We start from the raw sequence: 25,574 nt of genomic DNA, 5'->3' as shown, positions 1-25,574 counted from the left end.
AGCAGAGGGAGCCCCCCTGGTTCAATCCCAGTTGCACAGCAGTTGTGACCAGCTTCTGTCTGTGTGCTTTGGTGTGTGTGAGTGTGTGTGTGTGTGTGTGTGTTGACAGAGAGAGAGAGAGAGAGACAGAGAGAGAGAGAGAGAGAGAGAGAGAGAGAGGGAGAGATACAAAGGAATGTAATTCAAATTTTGCACTTCAGACCTTACTGTGTGTGTGTGTGTGTGTGTGTGTGTGTGTGTGTGTGTGTCTGTCTTTTACACAAAAAATGCACTTGCAACAACTTTAATATGGAATGTACTGGACTTCCCAGCTAGGCGCCCTCCTGTGGACGACAGGTGCAATCCCAGTTGCACAGCACTTGACCAGCTTCTGTGTGTGTGTGTGTGTGTGTGTGTGTGTGTGTGTGTGACAGACAGACAGACAGACAGACAGACAGACAGAGAGGGAGATTCAAAGCATCAGGACCAGGAGATGACACAGTGCTCCAAAGGCCTGGTTCTGCTGCCTCCTCCTCCACCCACCTGCTGCAGACGCTTCTGTGAAGGGAAACTGCTACATGTTATGTCACCGATCCCTGCCATGCTGCGTGTCGAACGACCCGGCAGGGCCTGCTGAGTACAGTGGTGGTGGACCCAGGCCCTCTGCACCTTCCTTTCTCCGACTGGGACCGTTTTGTCCCATCCTTTTTGGTCCGATTCGCCATATCTCCAGAACCGAAGAAGCCATCGGCGTGGCCTCTTCGCCACAGCGTCCGGCACCCACCAAAACCCCCACCTAGACACCAACATCAGCCCTCTACACCTCTTACTTTTTCAGTTATTCCACTTTTGTCCCATCCTCTCCTGGCTTTTTCCCCATAACCTATCATTTAAGCCTCATCATACCTGCCGTGGGCCACTGGAGGGAGACAAATCACCATGCACTAAAATTCAAATTTTGCACTGCAAACCTCACAGTGTCTGTGTCTGTGTGTGTGTGTGTGTGTGTGTGTGTGTGTGCGCGCTTTGGTGTGTGTGTGTGTGTGTGTGTGTGTGCGCGCTTTGGTGTGTGTGCTTTGGTGTGTGTGTGTGTGTGTGTGTGTGACAGAGAGAGAGAGAGAGAGAGTGACACTTGCTGTGTATTTAAGAAACAAACGCTCAAAGAAACCAAACAGAATGACACAGGCAGAAAGACACTGTTTTATTTTGGTAACCAATGATGCATTTCTTATCCCCTTGTACAGGGCCTTTTATGACAGGAACAGGAACCACAGAGCGTCAGCCGCACACATCGAAGCTGCACAGGGCACACGCGGCACCACGCAGAATAAATGACGTTCCTGGGCCAAGGCCGAAGCCCAGCCACCCGCTGCCTCCTCGCCGCCTCCTCCTGGGACCTTCAAGGACCACCCACCAGCCACTGGTACACATTCCAATCTTACACAATGGCCCCAGCATCACAGGGCATCTCCTGACATTAAAATCTATCCTGATTTCTGTTGTTTTTCCCTCATCTCTGAGCCGCTGAGTGTGAGTGTGTGTGTGTGTGTGTGTGTGTGTGTGTGTGTGTGTGTGTGTGTGTGTGTGTGTGTGTCTCTCTCTCTTTTACACAAAAAACACATGTCAGTTGTTAAGGAAAATGTTATAAAACACTTCTTCAGTAAAGACTCAGAGAAGAGAAACACACAGAACTTCTTGCTAGCAAGGGCAGCCTCCACTCTAAGAGACTCCAGTGAGAGAACTGCCCCGGTCTTTATTTTATACTCCATTGAGCGTGTGTGTGTGCGTGTGTGTGTGTGTGTGTGTGTTGACAGAGAGAGAGAGAGAGAGAGAGAGAGAGAGGGAGAGATACAAAGGAATGTAATTCAAATTTTGCACTTCAGACCTTACAGTGTGTGTGTGTGTGTGTGTGTGTGTGTGTGTGTGTGTGTGTGTGTGTGTGTGTGTGTGTGTGTGTTGACAGAGAGAGAGAGAGAGACAGAGAGACAGAGAGAGAGAGAGAGAGAGAGAGAGAGGGAGAGATACAAAGGAATGTAATTCAAATTTTGCACTTCAGACCTTACAGTGTGTGTGTGTGTGTGTGTGTGTGTGTGTGTGTGTGTGTCTGTCTTTTACACAAAAAATGCACTTGCAACAACTTTAATATGGAATGTACTGGACTTCCCAGCTAGGCGCCCTCCTGTGGATGACAGGTGCAATTGATTGTCAAAAGCAGATATCTAACAGCTTCTGACACTTTGTACCGCATTGAGCCAGCAGAGGGAGCCCCCCTGGTTCAATCCCAGTTGCACAGCAGTTGTGACCAGCTTCTGTCTGTGTGCTTTGGTGTGTGTGAGTGTGTGTGTGTGTGTGTGTGTTGACAGAGAGAGAGAGAGAGAGACAGAGAGAGAGAGAGAGAGAGAGAGAGAGAGAGGGAGAGATACAAAGGAATGTAATTCAAATTTTGCACTTCAGACCTTACTGTGTGTGTGTGTGTGTGTGTGTGTGTGTGTGTGTGTGTGTGTGTGTGTCTGTCTTTTACACAAAAAATGCACTTGCAACAACTTTAATATGGAATGTACTGGACTTCCCAGCTAGGCGCCCTCCTGTGGACGACAGGTGCAATCCCAGTTGCACAGCACTTGACCAGCTTCTGTGTGTGTGTGTGTGTGTGTGTGACAGACAGACAGACAGACAGACAGAGAGGGAGATTCAAAGCATCAGGACCAGGAGATGACACAGTGCTCCAAAGGCCTGGTTCTGCTGCCTCCTCCTCCACCCACCTGCTGCAGACGCTTCTGTGAAGGGAAACTGCTACATGTTATGTCACCGATCCCTGCCATGCTGCGTGTCGAACGACCCGGCAGGGCCTGCTGAGTACAGTGGTGGTGGAATCGGCCCGATCGGACACTCCTATCTGCCACTTTGACCTTTTTATTCCGTCAAATTTGGACCCATTTACACCAAGTCCAGAACCGTTGGTGCTATCGACATGGGGTCTTCACCAGGGTGTCCGGAGCACCCCGAAACCCCCCCGTAGACACCACTTTCATCCCTCTACGACACTTACTTTCCCAGTTATTCCATTTTATTCCGTCAAGCTCTGGCTATTACCCCCTAACCTAACCAACCCTCATCATACCTGCATTTGTCCACTGGAGGGAGACAAAAACACCAAGCTCTGAGATTCAAATTTTGAACTGCAGACCTCACAGTGTCTGTGTGTGTGTGTGTGTGTGTGTGTGTGTGTGTGTGTGTGTGTGTGTGACAGAGAGAGAGAGAGAGTGACACTTGCTGTGTATTTAAGAAACAAACGCTCAAAGAAACCAAACAGAATGACACAGGCAGAAAGACACTGTTTTATTTTGGTAACCAATGATGCATTTCTTCTCCCCTTGTACAGTACACCCTGAAGCCGTGTGTGGACCAGGAGATCAGCAGAACAGGAACCACAGAGCGTCAGCGGCAGACATCCAAGCTGCACAGGGCACACGCAGCACCAGGCAGAATTAATGACGTCCCTGATCCACAGCTCAAGCCCAGCCACCCGCTGCCTCCTCGCCGCCTCCTCCCGGGACCTTCAAGGACCACCCACCAGCCACTGGTACACATTCCAATCTTACACAATGGCCCCAGCATCACAGGGCATCTCCTGACATTAAAATCTATCCTGATTTCTGTTGTTTTTCCCTCATCTCTGAGCCGCTGAGTGTGAGTGTGTGTGTGTGTGTGTGTGTGTGTGTGTGTGTGTGTGTGTCTCTCTCTTTTACACAAAAAACACATGTCAGTTGTTAAGGAAAATGTTATAAAACACTTCTTCAGTAAAGACTCAGAGAAGAGAAACACACAGAACTTCTTGCTAGCAAGGGCAGCCTCCACTCTAAGAGACTCCAGTGAGAGAACTGCCCCGGTCTTTATTTTATACTCCATTGAGTGTGTGTGTGTGTGTGTGTGTGTGTGTGTGTGTGTGTGTGTGTGTGTTGACAGAGAGAGAGAGAGAGAGAGAGAGAGACAGAGAGAGAGAGAGAGAGAGAGAGAGGGAGAGATACAAAGGAATGTAATTCAAATTTTGCACTTCAGACCTTACAGTGTGTGTGTGTGTGTGTGTGTGTGTGTGTGTGTGTGTCTGTCTTTTACACAAAAAATGCACTTGCAACAACTTTAATATGGAATGTACTGGACTTCCCAGCTAGGCGCCCTCCTGTGGATGACAGGTGCAATTGATTGTCAAAAGCAGATATCTAACAGCTTCTGACACTTTGTACCGCATTGAGCCAGCAGAGGGAGCCCCCCTGGTTCAATCCCAGTTGCACAGCAGTTGTGACCAGCTTCTGTCTGTGTGCTTTGGTGTGTGTGAGTGTGTGTGTGTGTGTGTGTGTGTGTTGACAGAGAGAGAGAGAGAGAGACAGAGAGAGAGAGAGAGAGAGAGAGAGAGAGAGGGAGAGATACAAAGGAATGTAATTCAAATTTTGCACTTCAGACCTTACTGTGTGTGTGTGTGTGTGTGTGTGTGTGTGTGTGTGTGTGTGTGTCTGTCTTTTACACAAAAAATGCACTTGCAACAACTTTAATATGGAATGTACTGGACTTCCCAGCTAGGCGCCCTCCTGTGGACGACAGGTGCAATCCCAGTTGCACAGCACTTGACCAGCTTCTGTGTGTGTGTGTGTGTGTGTGTGTGTGTGTGTGTGTGACAGACAGACAGACAGACAGACAGACAGACAGAGAGGGAGATTCAAAGCATCAGGACCAGGAGATGACACAGTGCTCCAAAGGCCTGGTTCTGCTGCCTCCTCCTCCACCCACCTGCTGCAGACGCTTCTGTGAAGGGAAACTGCTACATGTTATGTCACCGATCCCTGCCATGCTGCGTGTCGAACGACCCGGCAGGGCCTGCTGAGTACAGTGGTGGTGGACCCAGGCCCTCTGCACCTTCCTTTCTCCGACTGGGACCGTTTTGTCCCATCCTTTTTGGTCCGATTCGCCATATCTCCAGAACCGAAGAAGCCATCGGCGTGGCCTCTTCGCCACAGCGTCCGGCACCCACCAAAACCCCCACCTAGACACCAACATCAGCCCTCTACACCTCTTACTTTTTCAGTTATTCCACTTTTGTCCCATCCTCTCCTGGCTTTTTCCCCATAACCTATCATTTAAGCCTCATCATACCTGCCGTGGGCCACTGGAGGGAGACAAATCACCATGCACTAAAATTCAAATTTTGCACTGCAAACCTCACAGTGTCTGTGTCTGTGTGTGTGTGTGTGTGTGTGTGTGTGTGTGCGCGCTTTGGTGTGTGTGTGTGTGTGTGTGTGTGTGTGCGCGCTTTGGTGTGTGTGCTTTGGTGTGTGTGTGTGTGTGTGTGTGTGACAGAGAGAGAGAGAGAGAGAGTGACACTTGCTGTGTATTTAAGAAACAAACGCTCAAAGAAACCAAACAGAATGACACAGGCAGAAAGACACTGTTTTATTTTGGTAACCAATGATGCATTTCTTATCCCCTTGTACAGGGCCTTTTATGACAGGAACAGGAACCACAGAGCGTCAGCCGCACACATCGAAGCTGCACAGGGCACACGCGGCACCACGCAGAATAAATGACGTTCCTGGGCCAAGGCCGAAGCCCAGCCACCCGCTGCCTCCTCGCCGCCTCCTCCTGGGACCTTCAAGGACCACCCACCAGCCACTGGTACACATTCCAATCTTACACAATGGCCCCAGCATCACAGGGCATCTCCTGACATTAAAATCTATCCTGATTTCTGTTGTTTTTCCCTCATCTCTGAGCCGCTGAGTGTGTGTGTGTGTGTGTGTGTGTGTGTGTGTGTGTGTGTGTGTGTGTGTGTGTGTGTGTCTCTCTCTCTTTTACACAAAAAACACATGTCAGTTGTTAAGGAAAATGTTATAAAACACTTCTTCAGTAAAGACTCAGAGAAGAGAAACACACAGAACTTCTTGCTAGCAAGGGCAGCCTCCACTCTAAGAGACTCCAGTGAGAGAACTGCCCCGGTCTTTATTTTATACTCCATTGAGCGTGTGTGTGTGCGTGTGTGTGTGTGTGTGTGTGTTGACAGAGAGAGAGAGAGAGAGAGAGAGAGAGAGGGAGAGATACAAAGGAATGTAATTCAAATTTTGCACTTCAGACCTTACAGTGTGTGTGTGTGTGTGTGTGTGTGTGTGTGTGTGTGTGTGTGTGTGTGTGTGTGTGTGTTGACAGAGAGAGAGAGAGAGAGAGAGAGACAGAGAGAGAGAGAGAGAGAGAGAGAGAGGGAGAGATACAAAGGAATGTAATTCAAATTTTGCACTTCAGACCTTACAGTGTGTGTGTGTGTGTGTGTGTGTGTGTGTGTGTGTGTGTGTCTGTCTTTTACACAAAAAATGCACTTGCAACAACTTTAATATGGAATGTACTGGACTTCCCAGCTAGGCGCCCTCCTGTGGATGACAGGTGCAATTGATTGTCAAAAGCAGATATCTAACAGCTTCTGACACTTTGTACCGCATTGAGCCAGCAGAGGGAGCCCCCCTGGTTCAATCCCAGTTGCACAGCAGTTGTGACCAGCTTCTGTCTGTGTGCTTTGGTGTGTGTGAGTGTGTGTGTGTGTGTGTGTGTTGACAGAGAGAGAGAGAGAGAGACAGAGAGAGAGAGAGAGAGAGAGAGAGAGAGAGGGAGAGATACAAAGGAATGTAATTCAAATTTTGCACTTCAGACCTTACTGTGTGTGTGTGTGTGTGTGTGTGTGTGTGTGTGTGTGTGTCTGTCTTTTACACAAAAAATGCACTTGCAACAACTTTAATATGGAATGTACTGGACTTCCCAGCTAGGCGCCCTCCTGTGGACGACAGGTGCAATCCCAGTTGCACAGCACTTGACCAGCTTCTGTGTGTGTGTGTGTGTGTGTGTGTGTGTGTGTGTGTGACAGACAGACAGACAGACAGACAGACAGACAGAGAGGGAGATTCAAAGCATCAGGACCAGGAGATGACACAGTGCTCCAAAGGCCTGGTTCTGCTGCCTCCTCCTCCACCCACCTGCTGCAGACGCTTCTGTGAAGGGAAACTGCTACATGTTATGTCACCGATCCCTGCCATGCTGCGTGTCGAACGACCCGGCAGGGCCTGCTGAGTACAGTGGTGGTGGACCCAGGCCCTCTGCACCTTCCTTTCTCCGACTGGGACCGTTTTGTCCCATCCTTTTTGGTCCGATTCGCCATATCTCCAGAACCGAAGAAGCCATCGGCGTGGCCTCTTCGCCACAGCGTCCGGCACCCACCAAAACCCCCACCTAGACACCAACATCAGCCCTCTACACCTCTTACTTTTTCAGTTATTCCACTTTTGTCCCATCCTCTCCTGGCTTTTTCCCCATAACCTATCATTTAAGCCTCATCATACCTGCCGTGGGCCACTGGAGGGAGACAAATCACCATGCACTAAAATTCAAATTTTGCACTGCAAACCTCACAGTGTCTGTGTCTGTGTGTGTGTGTGTGTGTGTGTGTGTGTGTGCGCGCTTTGGTGTGTGTGTGTGTGTGTGTGTGTGTGCGCGCTTTGGTGTGTGTGCTTTGGTGTGTGTGTGTGTGTGTGTGTGTGACAGAGAGAGAGAGAGAGAGAGTGACACTTGCTGTGTATTTAAGAAACAAACGCTCAAAGAAACCAAACAGAATGACACAGGCAGAAAGACACTGTTTTATTTTGGTAACCAATGATGCATTTCTTATCCCCTTGTACAGGGCCTTTTATGACAGGAACAGGAACCACAGAGCGTCAGCCGCACACATCGAAGCTGCACAGGGCACACGCGGCACCACGCAGAATAAATGACGTTCCTGGGCCAAGGCCGAAGCCCAGCCACCCGCTGCCTCCTCGCCGCCTCCTCCTGGGACCTTCAAGGACCACCCACCAGCCACTGGTACACATTCCAATCTTACACAATGGCCCCAGCATCACAGGGCATCTCCTGACATTAAAATCTATCCTGATTTCTGTTGTTTTTCCCTCATCTCTGAGCCGCTGAGTGTGAGTGTGTGTGTGTGTGTGTGTGTGTGTGTGTGTGTGTGTGTGTGTGTGTGTGTGTGTGTGTCTCTCTCTCTTTTACACAAAAAACACATGTCAGTTGTTAAGGAAAATGTTATAAAACACTTCTTCAGTAAAGACTCAGAGAAGAGAAACACACAGAACTTCTTGCTAGCAAGGGCAGCCTCCACTCTAAGAGACTCCAGTGAGAGAACTGCCCCGGTCTTTATTTTATACTCCATTGAGCGTGTGTGTGTGCGTGTGTGTGTGTGTGTGTGTGTTGACAGAGAGAGAGAGAGAGAGAGAGAGAGAGAGGGAGAGATACAAAGGAATGTAATTCAAATTTTGCACTTCAGACCTTACAGTGTGTGTGTGTGTGTGTGTGTGTGTGTGTGTGTGTGTGTGTGTGTGTGTGTGTGTGTGTGTGTGTTGACAGAGAGAGAGAGAGAGACAGAGAGACAGAGAGAGAGAGAGAGAGAGAGGGAGAGATACAAAGGAATGTAATTCAAATTTTGCACTTCAGACCTTACAGTGTGTGTGTGTGTGTGTGTGTGTGTGTGTGTGTGTGTGTGTCTGTCTTTTACACAAAAAATGCACTTGCAACAACTTTAATATGGAATGTACTGGACTTCCCAGCTAGGCGCCCTCCTGTGGATGACAGGTGCAATTGATTGTCAAAAGCAGATATCTAACAGCTTCTGACACTTTGTACCGCATTGAGCCAGCAGAGGGAGCCCCCCTGGTTCAATCCCAGTTGCACAGCAGTTGTGACCAGCTTCTGTCTGTGTGCTTTGGTGTGTGTGAGTGTGTGTGTGTGTGTGTGTGTTGACAGAGAGAGAGAGAGAGAGACAGAGAGAGAGAGAGAGAGAGAGAGAGAGAGAGGGAGAGATACAAAGGAATGTAATTCAAATTTTGCACTTCAGACCTTACTGTGTGTGTGTGTGTGTGTGTGTGTGTGTGTGTGTGTGTGTGTCTGTCTTTTACACAAAAAATGCACTTGCAACAACTTTAATATGGAATGTACTGGACTTCCCAGCTAGGCGCCCTCCTGTGGACGACAGGTGCAATCCCAGTTGCACAGCACTTGACCAGCTTCTGTGTGTGTGTGTGTGTGTGTGTGACAGACAGACAGACAGACAGACAGAGAGGGAGATTCAAAGCATCAGGACCAGGAGATGACACAGTGCTCCAAAGGCCTGGTTCTGCTGCCTCCTCCTCCACCCACCTGCTGCAGACGCTTCTGTGAAGGGAAACTGCTACATGTTATGTCACCGATCCCTGCCATGCTGCGTGTCGAACGACCCGGCAGGGCCTGCTGAGTACAGTGGTGGTGGAATCGGCCCGATCGGACACTCCTATCTGCCACTTTGACCTTTTTATTCCGTCAAATTTGGACCCATTTACACCAAGTCCAGAACCGTTGGTGCTATCGACATGGGGTCTTCACCAGGGTGTCCGGAGCACCCCGAAACCCCCCCGTAGACACCACTTTCATCCCTCTACGACACTTACTTTCCCAGTTATTCCATTTTATTCCGTCAAGCTCTGGCTATTACCCCCTAACCTAACCAACCCTCATCATACCTGCATTTGTCCACTGGAGGGAGACAAAAACACCAAGCTCTGAGATTCAAATTTTGAACTGCAGACCTCACAGTGTCTGTGTGTGTGTGTGTGTGTGTGTGTGTGTGTGTGTGTGTGTGTGTGACAGAGAGAGAGAGAGAGTGACACTTGCTGTGTATTTAAGAAACAAACGCTCAAAGAAACCAAACAGAATGACACAGGCAGAAAGACACTGTTTTATTTTGGTAACCAATGATGCATTTCTTCTCCCCTTGTACAGTACACCCTGAAGCCGTGTGTGGACCAGGAGATCAGCAGAACAGGAACCACAGAGCGTCAGCGGCAGACATCCAAGCTGCACAGGGCACACGCAGCACCAGGCAGAATTAATGACGTCCCTGATCCACAGCTCAAGCCCAGCCACCCGCTGCCTCCTCGCCGCCTCCTCCCGGGACCTTCAAGGACCACCCACCAGCCACTGGTACACATTCCAATCTTACACAATGGCCCCAGCATCACAGGGCATCTCCTGACATTAAAATCTATCCTGATTTCTGTTGTTTTTCCCTCATCTCTGAGCCGCTGAGTGTGAGTGTGTGTGTGTGTGTGTGTGTGTGTGTGTGTGTGTGTGTGTGTGTGTGTGTGTGTGTGTGTGTGTGTCTCTCTCTCTTTTACACAAAAAACACATGTCAGTTGTTAAGGAAAATGTTATAAAACACTTCTTCAGTAAAGACTCAGAGAAGAGAAACACACAGAACTTCTTGCTAGCAAGGGCAGCCTCCACTCTAAGAGACTCCAGTGAGAGAACTGCCCCGGTCTTTATTTTATACTCCATTGAGTGTGTGTGTGTGTGTGTGTGTGTGTGTGTGTGTGTGTGTGTTGACAGAGAGAGAGAGAGAGAGAGAGAGAGACAGAGAGAGAGAGAGAGAGAGAGAGAGGGAGAGATACAAAGGAATGTAATTCAAATTTTGCACTTCAGACCTTACAGTGTGTGTGTGTGTGTGTGTGTGTGTGTGTGTGTGTGTGTCTGTCTTTTACACAAAAAATGCACTTGCAACAACTTTAATATGGAATGTACTGGACTTCCCAGCTAGGCGCCCTCCTGTGGATGACAGGTGCAATTGATTGTCAAAAGCAGATATCTAACAGCTTCTGACACTTTGTACCGCATTGAGCCAGCAGAGGGAGCCCCCCTGGTTCAATCCCAGTTGCACAGCAGTTGTGACCAGCTTCTGTCTGTGTGCTTTGGTGTGTGTGAGTGTGTGTGTGTGTGTGTGTGTGTGTTGACAGAGAGAGAGAGAGAGAGACAGAGAGAGAGAGAGAGAGAGAGAGAGAGAGAGGGAGAGATACAAAGGAATGTAATTCAAATTTTGCACTTCAGACCTTACTGTGTGTGTGTGTGTGTGTGTGTGTGTGTGTGTGTGTGTGTGTGTGTCTGTCTTTTACACAAAAAATGCACTTGCAACAACTTTAATATGGAATGTACTGGACTTCCCAGCTAGGCGCCCTCCTGTGGACGACAGGTGCAATCCCAGTTGCACAGCACTTGACCAGCTTCTGTGTGTGTGTGTGTGTGTGTGTGTGTGTGTGTGACAGACAGACAGACAGACAGACAGACAGACAGAGAGGGAGATTCAAAGCATCAGGACCAGGAGATGACACAGTGCTCCAAAGGCCTGGTTCTGCTGCCTCCTCCTCCACCCACCTGCTGCAGACGCTTCTGTGAAGGGAAACTGCTACATGTTATGTCACCGATCCCTGCCATGCTGCGTGTCGAACGACCCGGCAGGGCCTGCTGAGTACAGTGGTGGTGGACCCAGGCCCTCTGCACCTTCCTTTCTCCGACTGGGACCGTTTTGTCCCATCCTTTTTGGTCCGATTCGCCATATCTCCAGAACCGAAGAAGCCATCGGCGTGGCCTCTTCGCCACAGCGTCCGGCACCCACCAAAACCCCCACCTAGACACCAACATCAGCCCTCTACACCTCTTACTTTTTCAGTTATTCCACTTTTGTCCCATCCTCTCCTGGCTTTTTCCCCATAACCTATCATTTAAGCCTCATCATACCTGCCGTGGGCCACTGGAGGGAGACAAATCACCATGCACTAAAATTCAAATTTTGCACTGCAAACCTCACAGTGTCTGTGTCTGTGTGTGTGTGTGTGTGTGTGTGTGTGTGTGCGCGCTTTGGTGTGTGTGTGTGTGTGTGTGTGTGTGTGCGCGCTTTGGTGTGTGTGCTTTGGTGTGTGTGTGTGTGTGTGTGTGTGTGACAGAGAGAGAGAGAGAGAGAGTGACACTTGCTGTGTATTTAAGAAACAAACGCTCAAAGAAACCAAACAGAATGACACAGGCAGAAAGACACTGTTTTATTTTGGTAACCAATGATGCATTTCTTATCCCCTTGTACAGGGCCTTTTATGACAGGAACAGGAACCACAGAGCGTCAGCCGCACACATCGAAGCTGCACAGGGCACACGCGGCACCACGCAGAATAAATGACGTTCCTGGGCCAAGGCCGAAGCCCAGCCACCCGCTGCCTCCTCGCCGCCTCCTCCTGGGACCTTCAAGGACCACCCACCAGCCACTGGTACACATTCCAATCTTACACAATGGCCCCAGCATCACAGGGCATCTCCTGACATTAAAATCTATCCTGATTTCTGTTGTTTTTCCCTCATCTCTGAGCCGCTGAGTGTGAGTGTGTGTGTGTGTGTGTGTGTGTGTGTGTGTGTGTGTGTGTGTGTGTGTGTGTGTGTGTGTGTCTCTCTCTCTTTTACACAAAAAACACATGTCAGTTGTTAAGGAAAATGTTATAAAACACTTCTTCAGTAAAGACTCAGAGAAGAGAAACACACAGAACTTCTTGCTAGCAAGGGCAGCCTCCACTCTAAGAGACTCCAGTGAGAGAACTGCCCCGGTCTTTATTTTATACTCCATTGAGCGTGTGTGTGTGCGTGTGTGTGTGTGTGTGTGTGTTGACAGAGAGAGAGAGAGAGAGACAGAGAGAGAGAGAGAGAGGGAGAGATACAAAGGAATGTAATTCAAATTTTGCACTTCAGACCTTACAGTGTGTGTGTGTGTGTGTGTGTGTGTGTGTGTGTGTGTCTGTCTTTTACACAAAAAATGCACTTGCAACAACTTTAATATGGAATGTACTGGACTTCCCAGCTAGGCGCCCTCCTGTGGATGACAGGTGCAATTGATTGTCAAAAGCAGATATCTAACAGCTTCTGACACTTTGTACCGCATTGAGCCAGCAGAGGGAGCCCCCCTGGTTCAATCCCAGTTGCACAGCAGTTGTGACCAGCTTCTGTCTGTGTGCTTTGGTGTGTGTGAGTGTGTGTGTGTGTGTGTGTGTTGACAGAGAGAGAGAGAGAGAGACAGAGAGAGAGAGAGAGAGAGAGAGAGAGAGAGAGGGAGAGATACAAAGGAATGTAATTCAAATTTTGCACTTCAGACCTTACTGTGTGTGTGTGTGTGTGTGTGTGTGTGTGTGTGTGTGTGTGTGTGTGTGTGTGTGTGTGTGTGTGTCTGTCTTTTACACAAAAAATGCACTTGCAACAACTTTAATATGGAATGTACTGGACTTCCCAGCTAGGCGCCCTCCTGTGGACGACAGGTGCAATCCCAGTTGCACAGCACTTGACCAGCTTCTGTGTGTGTGTGTGTGTGTGTGTGACAGACAGACAGACAGACAGACAGAGAGGGAGATTCAAAGCATCAGGACCAGGAGATGACACAGTGCTCCAAAGGCCTGGTTCTGCTGCCTCCTCCTCCACCCACCTGCTGCAGACGCTTCTGTGAAGGGAAACTGCTACATGTTATGTCACCGATCCCTGCCATGCTGCGTGTCGAACGACCCGGCAGGGCCTGCTGAGTACAGTGGTGGTGGAATCGGCCCGATCGGACACTCCTATCTGCCACTTTGACCTTTTTATTCCGTCAAATTTGGACCCATTTACACCAAGTCCAGAACCGTTGGTGCTATCGACATGGGGTCTTCACCAGGGTGTCCGGAGCACCCCGAAACCCCCCCGTAGACACCACTTTCATCCCTCTACGACACTTACTTTCCCAGTTATTCCATTTTATTCCGTCAAGCTCTGGCTATTACCCCCTAACCTAACCAACCCTCATCATACCTGCATTTGTCCACTGGAGGGAGACAAAAACACCAAGCTCTGAGATTCAAATTTTGAACTGCAGACCTCACAGTGTCTGTGTGTGTGTGTGTGTGTGTGTGTGTGTGTGTGTGTGTGTGTGTGTGTGACAGAGAGAGAGAGAGAGTGACACTTGCTGTGTATTTAAGAAACAAACGCTCAAAGAAACCAAACAGAATGACACAGGCAGAAAGACACTGTTTTATTTTGGTAACCAATGATGCATTTCTTCTTCCCTTGTACAGTGCACCCTGAAGCCGTGTGTGGACCAGGAGATCAGCAGAACAGGAACCACAGAGCGTCAGCGGCAGACATCCAAGCTGCACAGGGCACACGCAGCACCAGGCAGAATTAATGACGTCCCTGATCCACAGCTCAAGCCCAGCCACCCGCTGCCTCCTCGCCGCCTCCTCCCGGGACCTTCAAGGACCACCCACCAGCCACTGGTACACATTCCAATCTTACACAATGGCCCCAGCATCACAGGGCATCTCCTGACATTAAAATCTATCCTGATTTCTGTTGTTTTTCCCTCATCTCTGAGCCGCTGAGTGTGAGTGTGTGTGTGTGTGTGTGTGTGTGTGTGTGTGTGTGTGTGTCTCTCTCTCTTTTACACAAAAAACACATGTCAGTTGTTAAGGAAAATGTTATAAAACACTTCTTCAGTAAAGACTCAGAGAAGAGAAACACACAGAACTTCTTGCTAGCAAGGGCAGCCTCCACTCTAAGAGACTCCAGTGAGAGAACTGCCCCGGTCTTTATTTTATACTCCATTGAGTGTGTGTGTGTGTGTGTGTGTGTGTGTGTGTGTGTGTGTGTGTGTTGACAGAGAGAGAGAGAGAGAGACAGAGAGAGAGAGAGAGAGGGAGAGATACAAAGGAATGTAATTCAAATTTTGCACTTCAGACCTTACAGTGTGTGTGTGTGTGTGTGTGTGTGTGTGTGTGTGTGTCTGTCTTTTACACAAAAAATGCACTTGCAACAACTTTAATATGGAATGTACTGGACTTCCCAGCTAGGCGCCCTCCTGTGGATGACAGGTGCAATTGATTGTCAAAAGCAGATATCTAACAGCTTCTGACACTTTGTACCGCATTGAGCCAGCAGAGGGAGCCCCCCTGGTTCAATCCCAGTTGCACAGCAGTTGTGACCAGCTTCTGTCTGTGTGCTTTGGTGTGTGTGAGTGTGTGTGTGTGTGTGTGTGTGTTGACAGAGAGAGAGAGAGAGAGACAGAGAGAGAGAGAGAGAGAGAGAGAGAGAGAGAGGGAGAGATACAAAGGAATGTAATTCAAATTTTGCACTTCAGACCTTACTGTGTGTGTGTGTGTGTGTGTGTGTGTGTGTGTGTGTGTGTGTGTCTGTCTTTTACACAAAAAATGCACTTGCAACAACTTTAATATGGAATGTACTGGACTTCCCAGCTAGGCGCCCTCCTGTGGACGACAGGTGCAATCCCAGTTGCACAGCACTTGACCAGCTTCTGTGTGTGTGTGTGTGTGTGTGACAGACAGACAGACAGACAGACAGAGAGGGAGATTCAAAGCATCAGGACCAGGAGATGACACAGTGCTCCAAAGGCCTGGTTCTGCTGCCTCCTCCTCCACCCACCTGCTGCAGACGCTTCTGTGAAGGGAAACTGCTACATGTTATGTCACCGATCCCTGCCATGCTGCGTGTCGAACGACCCGGCAGGGCCTGCTGAGTACAGTGGTGGTGGAATCGGCCCGATCGGACACTCCTATCTGCCACTTTGACCTTTTTATTCCGTCAAATTTGGACCCATTTACACCAAGTCCAGAACCGTTGGTGCTATCGACATGGGGTCTTCACCAGGGTGTCCGGAGCACCCCGAAACCCCCCCGTAGACACCACTTTCATCCCTCTACGACACTTACTTTCCCAGTTATTCCATTTTATTCCGTCAAGCTCTGGCTATTACCCCCTAACCTAACCAACCCTCATCATACCTGCATTTGTCCACTGGAGGGAGACAAAAACACCAAGCTCTGAGATTCAAATTTTGAACTGCAGACCTCACAGTGTCTGTGTCTGTGTGTGTGTGTGTGTGTGTGTGTGTGTGCGCGCTTTGGTGTGTGTGTGTGTGTGTGTGTGTGTGTGTGTGCGCGCTTTGGTGTGTGTGCTTTGGTGTGTGTGTGTGTGTGTGTGTGTGACAGAGAGAGAGAGAGAGAGAGTGACACTTGCTGTGTATTTAAGAAACAAACGCTCAAAGAAACCAAACAGAATGACACAGGCAGAAAGACACTGTTTTATTTTGGTAACCAATGATGCATTTCTTATCCCCTTGTACAGGGCCTTTTATGACAGGAACAGGAACCACAGAGCGTCAGCCGCACACATCGAAGCTGCACAGGGCACACGCGGCACCACGCAGAATAAATGACGTTCCTGGGCCAAGGCCGAAGCCCAGCCACCCGCTGCCTCCTCGCCGCCTCCTCCTGGGACCTTCAAGGACCACCCACCAGCCACTGGTACACATTCCAATCTTACACAATGGCCCCAGCATCACAGGGCATCTCCTGACATTAAAATCTATCCTGATTTCTGTTGTTTTTCCCTCATCTCTGAGCCGCTGAGTGTGAGTGTGTGTGTGTGTGTGTGTGTGTGTGTGTGTGTGTGTGTGTGTGTGTCTCTCTCTCTTTTACACAAAAAACACATGTCAGTTGTTAAGGAAAATGTTATAAAACACTTCTTCAGTAAAGACTCAGAGAAGAGAAACACACAGAACTTCTTGCTAGCAAGGGCAGCCTCCACTCTAAGAGACTCCAGTGAGAGAACTGCCCCGGTCTTTATTTTATACTCCATTGAGCGTGTGTGTGTGCGTGTGTGTGTGTGTGTGTGTGTTGACAGAGAGAGAGAGAGAGAGACAGAGAGAGAGAGAGAGAGGGAGAGATACAAAGGAATGTAATTCAAATTTTGCACTTCAGACCTTACAGTGTGTGTGTGTGTGTGTGTGTGTGTGTGTGTGTGTGTGTGTGTGTGTGTTGACAGAGAGAGAGAGAGAGAGAGAGAGACAGAGAGAGAGAGAGAGAGAGAGAGAGAGGGAGAGATACAAAGGAATGTAATTCAAATTTTGCACTTCAGACCTTACAGTGTGTGTGTGTGTGTGTGTGTGTGTGTGTGTGTGTGTGTGTCTGTCTTTTACACAAAAAATGCACTTGCAACAACTTTAATATGGAATGTACTGGACTTCCCAGCTAGGCGCCCTCCTGTGGATGACAGGTGCAATTGATTGTCAAAAGCAGATATCTAACAGCTTCTGACACTTTGTACCGCATTGAGCCAGCAGAGGGAGCCCCCCTGGTTCAATCCCAGTTGCACAGCAGTTGTGACCAGCTTCTGTCTGTGTGCTTTGGTGTGTGTGAGTGTGTGTGTGTGTGTGTGTGTGTGTTGACAGAGAGAGAGAGAGAGAGACAGAGAGAGAGAGAGAGAGAGAGAGAGAGAGAGGGAGAGATACAAAGGAATGTAATTCAAATTTTGCACTTCAGACCTTACTGTGTGTGTGTGTGTGTGTGTGTGTGTGTGTGTGTGTGTGTGTGTCTGTCTTTTACACAAAAAATGCACTTGCAACAACTTTAATATGGAATGTACTGGACTTCCCAGCTAGGCGCCCTCCTGTGGACGACAGGTGCAATCCCAGTTGCACAGCACTTGACCAGCTTCTGTGTGTGTGTGTGTGTGTGTGTGTGTGTGTGTGTGTGTGACAGACAGACAGACAGACAGACAGACAGACAGAGAGGGAGATTCAAAGCATCAGGACCAGGAGATGACACAGTGCTCCAAAGGCCTGGTTCTGCTGCCTCCTCCTCCACCCACCTGCTGCAGACGCTTCTGTGAAGGGAAACTGCTACATGTTATGTCACCGATCCCTGCCATGCTGCGTGTCGAACGACCCGGCAGGGCCTGCTGAGTACAGTGGTGGTGGACCCAGGCCCTCTGCACCTTCCTTTCTCCGACTGGGACCGTTTTGTCCCATCCTTTTTGGTCCGATTCGCCATATCTCCAGAACCGAAGAAGCCATCGGCGTGGCCTCTTCGCCACAGCGTCCGGCACCCACCAAAACCCCCACCTAGACACCAACATCAGCCCTCTACACCTCTTACTTTTTCAGTTATTCCACTTTTGTCCCATCCTCTCCTGGCTTTTTCCCCATAACCTATCATTTAAGCCTCATCATACCTGCCGTGGGCCACTGGAGGGAGACAAATCACCATGCACTAAAATTCAAATTTTGCACTGCAAACCTCACAGTGTCTGTGTCTGTGTGTGTGTGTGTGTGTGTGTGTGTGTGTGCGCGCTTTGGTGTGTGTGTGTGTGTGTGTGTGTGTGCGCGCTTTGGTGTGTGTGCTTTGGTGTGTGTGTGTGTGTGTGTGTGTGACAGAGAGAGAGAGAGAGAGAGTGACACTTGCTGTGTATTTAAGAAACAAACGCTCAAAGAAACCAAACAGAATGACACAGGCAGAAAGACACTGTTTTATTTTGGTAACCAATGATGCATTTCTTATCCCCTTGTACAGGGCCTTTTATGACAGGAACAGGAACCACAGAGCGTCAGCCGCACACATCGAAGCTGCACAGGGCACACGCGGCACCACGCAGAATAAATGACGTTCCTGGGCCAAGGCCGAAGCCCAGCCACCCGCTGCCTCCTCGCCGCCTCCTCCTGGGACCTTCAAGGACCACCCACCAGCCACTGGTACACATTCCAATCTTACACAATGGCCCCAGCATCACAGGGCATCTCCTGACATTAAAATCTATCCTGATTTCTGTTGTTTTTCCCTCATCTCTGAGCCGCTGAGTGTGAGTGTGTGTGTGTGTGTGTGTGTGTGTGTGTGTGTGTGTGTGTGTGTGTGTGTGTGTGTGTGTCTCTCTCTCTTTTACACAAAAAACACATGTCAGTTGTTAAGGAAAATGTTATAAAACACTTCTTCAGTAAAGACTCAGAGAAGAGAAACACACAGAACTTCTTGCTAGCAAGGGCAGCCTCCACTCTAAGAGACTCCAGTGAGAGAACTGCCCCGGTCTTTATTTTATACTCCATTGAGCGTGTGTGTGTGCGTGTGTGTGTGTGTGTGTGTGTTGACAGAGAGAGAGAGAGAGAGAGAGAGAGAGAGGGAGAGATACAAAGGAATGTAATTCAAATTTTGCACTTCAGACCTTACAGTGTGTGTGTGTGTGTGTGTGTGTGTGTGTGTGTGTGTGTGTGTGTGTGTGTGTGTGTTGACAGAGAGAGAGAGAGAGAGAGAGAGACAGAGAGAGAGAGAGAGAGAGAGAGAGAGGGAGAGATACAAAGGAATGTAATTCAAATTTTGCACTTCAGACCTTACAGTGTGTGTGTGTGTGTGTGTGTGTGTGTGTGTGTGTGTGTGTCTGTCTTTTACACAAAAAATGCACTTGCAACAACTTTAATATGGAATGTACTGGACTTCCCAGCTAGGCGCCCTCCTGTGGATGACAGGTGCAATTGATTGTCAAAAGCAGATATCTAACAGCTTCTGACACTTTGTACCGCATTGAGCCAGCAGAGGGAGCCCCCCTGGTTCAATCCCAGTTGCACAGCAGTTGTGACCAGCTTCTGTCTGTGTGCTTTGGTGTGTGTGAGTGTGTGTGTGTGTGTGTGTGTTGACAGAGAGAGAGAGAGAGAGACAGAGAGAGAGAGAGAGAGAGAGAGAGAGAGAGGGAGAGATACAAAGGAATGTAATTCAAATTTTGCACTTCAGACCTTACTGTGTGTGTGTGTGTGTGTGTGTGTGTGTGTGTGTGTGTGTCTGTCTTTTACACAAAAAATGCACTTGCAACAACTTTAATATGGAATGTACTGGACTTCCCAGCTAGGCGCCCTCCTGTGGACGACAGGTGCAATCCCAGTTGCACAGCACTTGACCAGCTTCTGTGTGTGTGTGTGTGTGTGTGTGTGTGTGTGTGTGTGACAGACAGACAGACAGACAGACAGACAGACAGAGAGGGAGATTCAAAGCATCAGGACCAGGAGATGACACAGTGCTCCAAAGGCCTGGTTCTGCTGCCTCCTCCTCCACCCACCTGCTGCAGACGCTTCTGTGAAGGGAAACTGCTACATGTTATGTCACCGATCCCTGCCATGCTGCGTGTCGAACGACCCGGCAGGGCCTGCTGAGTACAGTGGTGGTGGACCCAGGCCCTCTGCACCTTCCTTTCTCCGACTGGGACCGTTTTGTCCCATCCTTTTTGGTCCGATTCGCCATATCTCCAGAACCGAAGAAGCCATCGGCGTGGCCTCTTCGCCACAGCGTCCGGCACCCACCAAAACCCCCACCTAGACACCAACATCAGCCCTCTACACCTCTTACTTTTTCAGTTATTCCACTTTTGTCCCATCCTCTCCTGGCTTTTTCCCCATAACCTATCATTTAAGCCTCATCATACCTGCCGTGGGCCACTGGAGGGAGACAAATCACCATGCACTAAAATTCAAATTTTGCACTGCAAACCTCACAGTGTCTGTGTCTGTGTGTGTGTGTGTGTGTGTGTGTGTGTGTGCGCGCTTTGGTGTGTGTGTGTGTGTGTGTGTGTGTGCGCGCTTTGGTGTGTGTGCTTTGGTGTGTGTGTGTGTGTGTGTGTGTGACAGAGAGAGAGAGAGAGAGAGTGACACTTGCTGTGTATTTAAGAAACAAACGCTCAAAGAAACCAAACAGAATGACACAGGCAGAAAGACACTGTTTTATTTTGGTAACCAATGATGCATTTCTTATCCCCTTGTACAGGGCCTTTTATGACAGGAACAGGAACCACAGAGCGTCAGCCGCACACATCGAAGCTGCACAGGGCACACGCGGCACCACGCAGAATAAATGACGTTCCTGGGCCAAGGCCGAAGCCCAGCCACCCGCTGCCTCCTCGCCGCCTCCTCCTGGGACCTTCAAGGACCACCCACCAGCCACTGGTACACATTCCAATCTTACACAATGGCCCCAGCATCACAGGGCATCTCCTGACATTAAAATCTATCCTGATTTCTGTTGTTTTTCCCTCATCTCTGAGCCGCTGAGTGTGAGTGTGTGTGTGTGTGTGTGTGTGTGTGTGTGTGTGTGTGTGTGTGTGTGTGTGTGTGTGTCTCTCTCTCTTTTACACAAAAAACACATGTCAGTTGTTAAGGAAAATGTTATAAAACACTTCTTCAGTAAAGACTCAGAGAAGAGAAACACACAGAACTTCTTGCTAGCAAGGGCAGCCTCCACTCTAAGAGACTCCAGTGAGAGAACTGCCCCGGTCTTTATTTTATACTCCATTGAGCGTGTGTGTGTGCGTGTGTGTGTGTGTGTGTGTGTTGACAGAGAGAGAGAGAGAGAGAGAGAGAGAGAGGGAGAGATACAAAGGAATGTAATTCAAATTTTGCACTTCAGACCTTACAGTGTGTGTGTGTGTGTGTGTGTGTGTGTGTGTGTGTGTGTGTGTGTGTGTGTGTGTGTGTGTGTGTTGACAGAGAGAGAGAGAGAGACAGAGAGACAGAGAGAGAGAGAGAGAGAGAGAGAGAGGGAGAGATACAAAGGAATGTAATTCAAATTTTGCACTTCAGACCTTACAGTGTGTGTGTGTGTGTGTGTGTGTGTGTGTGTGTGTGTGTCTGTCTTTTACACAAAAAATGCACTTGCAACAACTTTAATATGGAATGTACTGGACTTCCCAGCTAGGCGCCCTCCTGTGGATGACAGGTGCAATTGATTGTCAAAAGCAGATATCTAACAGCTTCTGACACTTTGTACCGCATTGAGCCAGCAGAGGGAGCCCCCCTGGTTCAATCCCAGTTGCACAGCAGTTGTGACCAGCTTCTGTCTGTGTGCTTTGGTGTGTGTGAGTGTGTGTGTGTGTGTGTGTGTTGACAGAGAGAGAGAGAGAGAGACAGAGAGAGAGAGAGAGAGAGAGAGAGAGAGAGGGAGAGATACAAAGGAATGTAATTCAAATTTTGCACTTCAGACCTTACTGTGTGTGTGTGTGTGTGTGTGTGTGTGTGTGTGTGTGTGTGTGTGTGTCTGTCTTTTACACAAAAAATGCACTTGCAACAACTTTAATATGGAATGTACTGGACTTCCCAGCTAGGCGCCCTCCTGTGGACGACAGGTGCAATCCCAGTTGCACAGCACTTGACCAGCTTCTGTGTGTGTGTGTGTGTGTGTGTGACAGACAGACAGACAGACAGACAGAGAGGGAGATTCAAAGCATCAGGACCAGGAGATGACACAGTGCTCCAAAGGCCTGGTTCTGCTGCCTCCTCCTCCACCCACCTGCTGCAGACGCTTCTGTGAAGGGAAACTGCTACATGTTATGTCACCGATCCCTGCCATGCTGCGTGTCGAACGACCCGGCAGGGCCTGCTGAGTACAGTGGTGGTGGAATCGGCCCGATCGGACACTCCTATCTGCCACTTTGACCTTTTTATTCCGTCAAATTTGGACCCATTTACACCAAGTCCAGAACCGTTGGTGCTATCGACATGGGGTCTTCACCAGGGTGTCCGGAGCACCCCGAAACCCCCCCGTAGACACCACTTTCATCCCTCTACGACACTTACTTTCCCAGTTATTCCATTTTATTCCGTCAAGCTCTGGCTATTACCCCCTAACCTAACCAACCCTCATCATACCTGCATTTGTCCACTGGAGGGAGACAAAAACACCAAGCTCTGAGATTCAAATTTTGAACTGCAGACCTCACAGTGTCTGTGTGTGTGTGTGTGTGTGTGTGTGTGTGTGTGTGTGTGTGTGTGTGACAGAGAGAGAGAGAGAGTGACACTTGCTGTGTATTTAAGAAACAAACGCTCAAAGAAACCAAACAGAATGACACAGGCAGAAAGACACTGTTTTATTTTGGTAACCAATGATGCATTTCTTCTCCCCTTGTACAGTACACCCTGAAGCCGTGTGTGGACCAGGAGATCAGCAGAACAGGAACCACAGAGCGTCAGCGGCAGACATCCAAGCTGCACAGGGCACACGCAGCACCAGGCAGAATTAATGACGTCCCTGATCCACAGCTCAAGCCCAGCCACCCGCTGCCTCCTCGCCGCCTCCTCCCGGGACCTTCAAGGACCACCCACCAGCCACTGGTACACATTCCAATCTTACACAATGGCCCCAGCATCACAGGGCATCTCCTGACATTAAAATCTATCCTGATTTCTGTTGTTTTTCCCTCATCTCTGAGCCGCTGAGTGTGAGTGTGTGTGTGTGTGTGTGTGTGTGTGTGTGTGTGTGTGTGTCTCTCTCTTTTACACAAAAAACACATGTCAGTTGTTAAGGAAAATGTTATAAAACACTTCTTCAGTAAAGACTCAGAGAAGAGAAACACACAGAACTTCTTGCTAGCAAGGGCAGCCTCCACTCTAAGAGACTCCAGTGAGAGAACTGCCCCGGTCTTTATTTTATACTCCATTGAGTGTGTGTGTGTGTGTGTGTGTGTGTGTGTGTGTGTGTGTGTGTGTGTTGACAGAGAGAGAGAGAGAGAGAGAGAGAGACAGAGAGAGAGAGAGAGAGAGAGAGAGGGAGAGATACAAAGGAATGTAATTCAAATTTTGCACTTCAGACCTTACAGTGTGTGTGTGTGTGTGTGTGTGTGTGTGTGTGTGTGTCTGTCTTTTACACAAAAAATGCACTTGCAACAACTTTAATATGGAATGTACTGGACTTCCCAGCTAGGCGCCCTCCTGTGGATGACAGGTGCAATTGATTGTCAAAAGCAGATATCTAACAGCTTCTGACACTTTGTACCGCATTGAGCCAGCAGAGGGAGCCCCCCTGGTTCAATCCCAGTTGCACAGCAGTTGTGACCAGCTTCTGTCTGTGTGCTTTGGTGTGTGTGAGTGTGTGTGTGTGTGTGTGTGTGTGTTGACAGAGAGAGAGAGAGAGAGACAGAGAGAGAGAGAGAGAGAGAGAGAGAGAGAGGGAGAGATACAAAGGAATGTAATTCAAATTTTGCACTTCAGACCTTACTGTGTGTGTGTGTGTGTGTGTGTGTGTGTGTGTGTGTGTGTGTGTCTGTCTTTTACACAAAAAATGCACTTGCAACAACTTTAATATGGAATGTACTGGACTTCCCAGCTAGGCGCCCTCCTGTGGACGACAGGTGCAATCCCAGTTGCACAGCACTTGACCAGCTTCTGTGTGTGTGTGTGTGTGTGTGTGTGTGTGTGTGTGTGACAGACAGACAGACAGACAGACAGACAGACAGAGAGGGAGATTCAAAGCATCAGGACCAGGAGATGACACAGTGCTCCAAAGGCCTGGTTCTGCTGCCTCCTCCTCCACCCACCTGCTGCAGACGCTTCTGTGAAGGGAAACTGCTACATGTTATGTCACCGATCCCTGCCATGCTGCGTGTCGAACGACCCGGCAGGGCCTGCTGAGTACAGTGGTGGTGGACCCAGGCCCTCTGCACCTTCCTTTCTCCGACTGGGACCGTTTTGTCCCATCCTTTTTGGTCCGATTCGCCATATCTCCAGAACCGAAGAAGCCATCGGCGTGGCCTCTTCGCCACAGCGTCCGGCACCCACCAAAACCCCCACCTAGACACCAACATCAGCCCTCTACACCTCTTACTTTTTCAGTTATTCCACTTTTGTCCCATCCTCTCCTGGCTTTTTCCCCATAACCTATCATTTAAGCCTCATCATACCTGCCGTGGGCCACTGGAGGGAGACAAATCACCATGCACTAAAATTCAAATTTTGCACTGCAAACCTCACAGTGTCTGTGTCTGTGTGTGTGTGTGTGTGTGTGTGTGTGTGTGCGCGCTTTGGTGTGTGTGTGTGTGTGTGTGTGTGTGTGCGCGCTTTGGTGTGTGTGCTTTGGTGTGTGTGTGTGTGTGTGTGTGTGACAGAGAGAGAGAGAGAGAGAGTGACACTTGCTGTGTATTTAAGAAACAAACGCTCAAAGAAACCAAACAGAATGACACAGGCAGAAAGACACTGTTTTATTTTGGTAACCAATGATGCATTTCTTATCCCCTTGTACAGGGCCTTTTATGACAGGAACAGGAACCACAGAGCGTCAGCCGCACACATCGAAGCTGCACAGGGCACACGCGGCACCACGCAGAATAAATGACGTTCCTGGGCCAAGGCCGAAGCCCAGCCACCCGCTGCCTCCTCGCCGCCTCCTCCTGGGACCTTCAAGGACCACCCACCAGCCACTGGTACACATTCCAATCTTACACAATGGCCCCAGCATCACAGGGCATCTCCTGACATTAAAATCTATCCTGATTTCTGTTGTTTTTCCCTCATCTCTGAGCCGCTGAGTGTGTGTGTGTGTGTGTGTGTGTGTGTGTGTGTGTGTGTGTGTGTGTGTGTGTGTGTGTCTCTCTCTCTTTTACACAAAAAACACATGTCAGTTGTTAAGGAAAATGTTATAAAACACTTCTTCAGTAAAGACTCAGAGAAGAGAAACACACAGAACTTCTTGCTAGCAAGGGCAGCCTCCACTCTAAGAGACTCCAGTGAGAGAACTGCCCCGGTCTTTATTTTATACTCCATTGAGCGTGTGTGTGTGCGTGTGTGTGTGTGTGTGTGTGTTGACAGAGAGAGAGAGAGAGAGAGAGAGAGAGAGGGAGAGATACAAAGGAATGTAATTCAAATTTTGCACTTCAGACCTTACAGTGTGTGTGTGTGTGTGTGTGTGTGTGTGTGTGTGTGTGTGTGTGTGTGTGTGTGTGTGTTGACAGAGAGAGAGAGAGAGAGAGAGAGACAGAGAGAGAGAGAGAGAGAGAGAGAGAGGGAGAGATACAAAGGAATGTAATTCAAATTTTGCACTTCAGACCTTACAGTGTGTGTGTGTGTGTGTGTGTGTGTGTGTGTGTGTGTGTGTCTGTCTTTTACACAAAAA

At 49.0% G+C, this 25,574-nt stretch overlaps 1 protein-coding gene across 2 annotated transcripts in view; it reads left to right on the top strand.

Moving 5' to 3' along the window:
- The first annotated feature begins 904 nt into the window (after nt 1–904).
- Nucleotides 905–25,574, top strand: part of LOC309706898 (uncharacterized protein) — a 39,158-nt gene continuing 14,488 nt past the window's right edge. The window contains exons 1-5 of one of the 2 annotated variants that reach the window (XM_082533890.1): nt 905–1,402; nt 3,362–3,562; nt 9,817–10,017; nt 13,944–14,144; nt 22,601–22,801. In XM_082533890.1, coding sequence (XP_082390016.1) covers nt 1,196–1,402; nt 3,362–3,562; nt 9,817–10,017; nt 13,944–14,144; nt 22,601–22,801 — 1,011 coding nt within the window. In that variant the 5' untranslated portion in view covers nt 905–1,195. Of the gene's footprint in view, nt 1,403–3,361; nt 3,563–7,371; nt 7,870–9,816; nt 10,018–13,943; nt 14,145–22,600; nt 22,802–25,574 lie in introns of those variants that run through there. The other variant, XM_082533891.1, reaches the window with a different exon arrangement.

The sequence above is a fragment of the Aulonocara stuartgranti genome (assembly GCF_965226115.1).
Source record: "Aulonocara stuartgranti genome assembly, chromosome: 5".
NCBI lineage: Eukaryota > Metazoa > Chordata > Actinopteri > Cichliformes > Cichlidae > Aulonocara > Aulonocara stuartgranti.
This window is presented reverse-complemented; position numbering and strand designations above follow the sequence as displayed.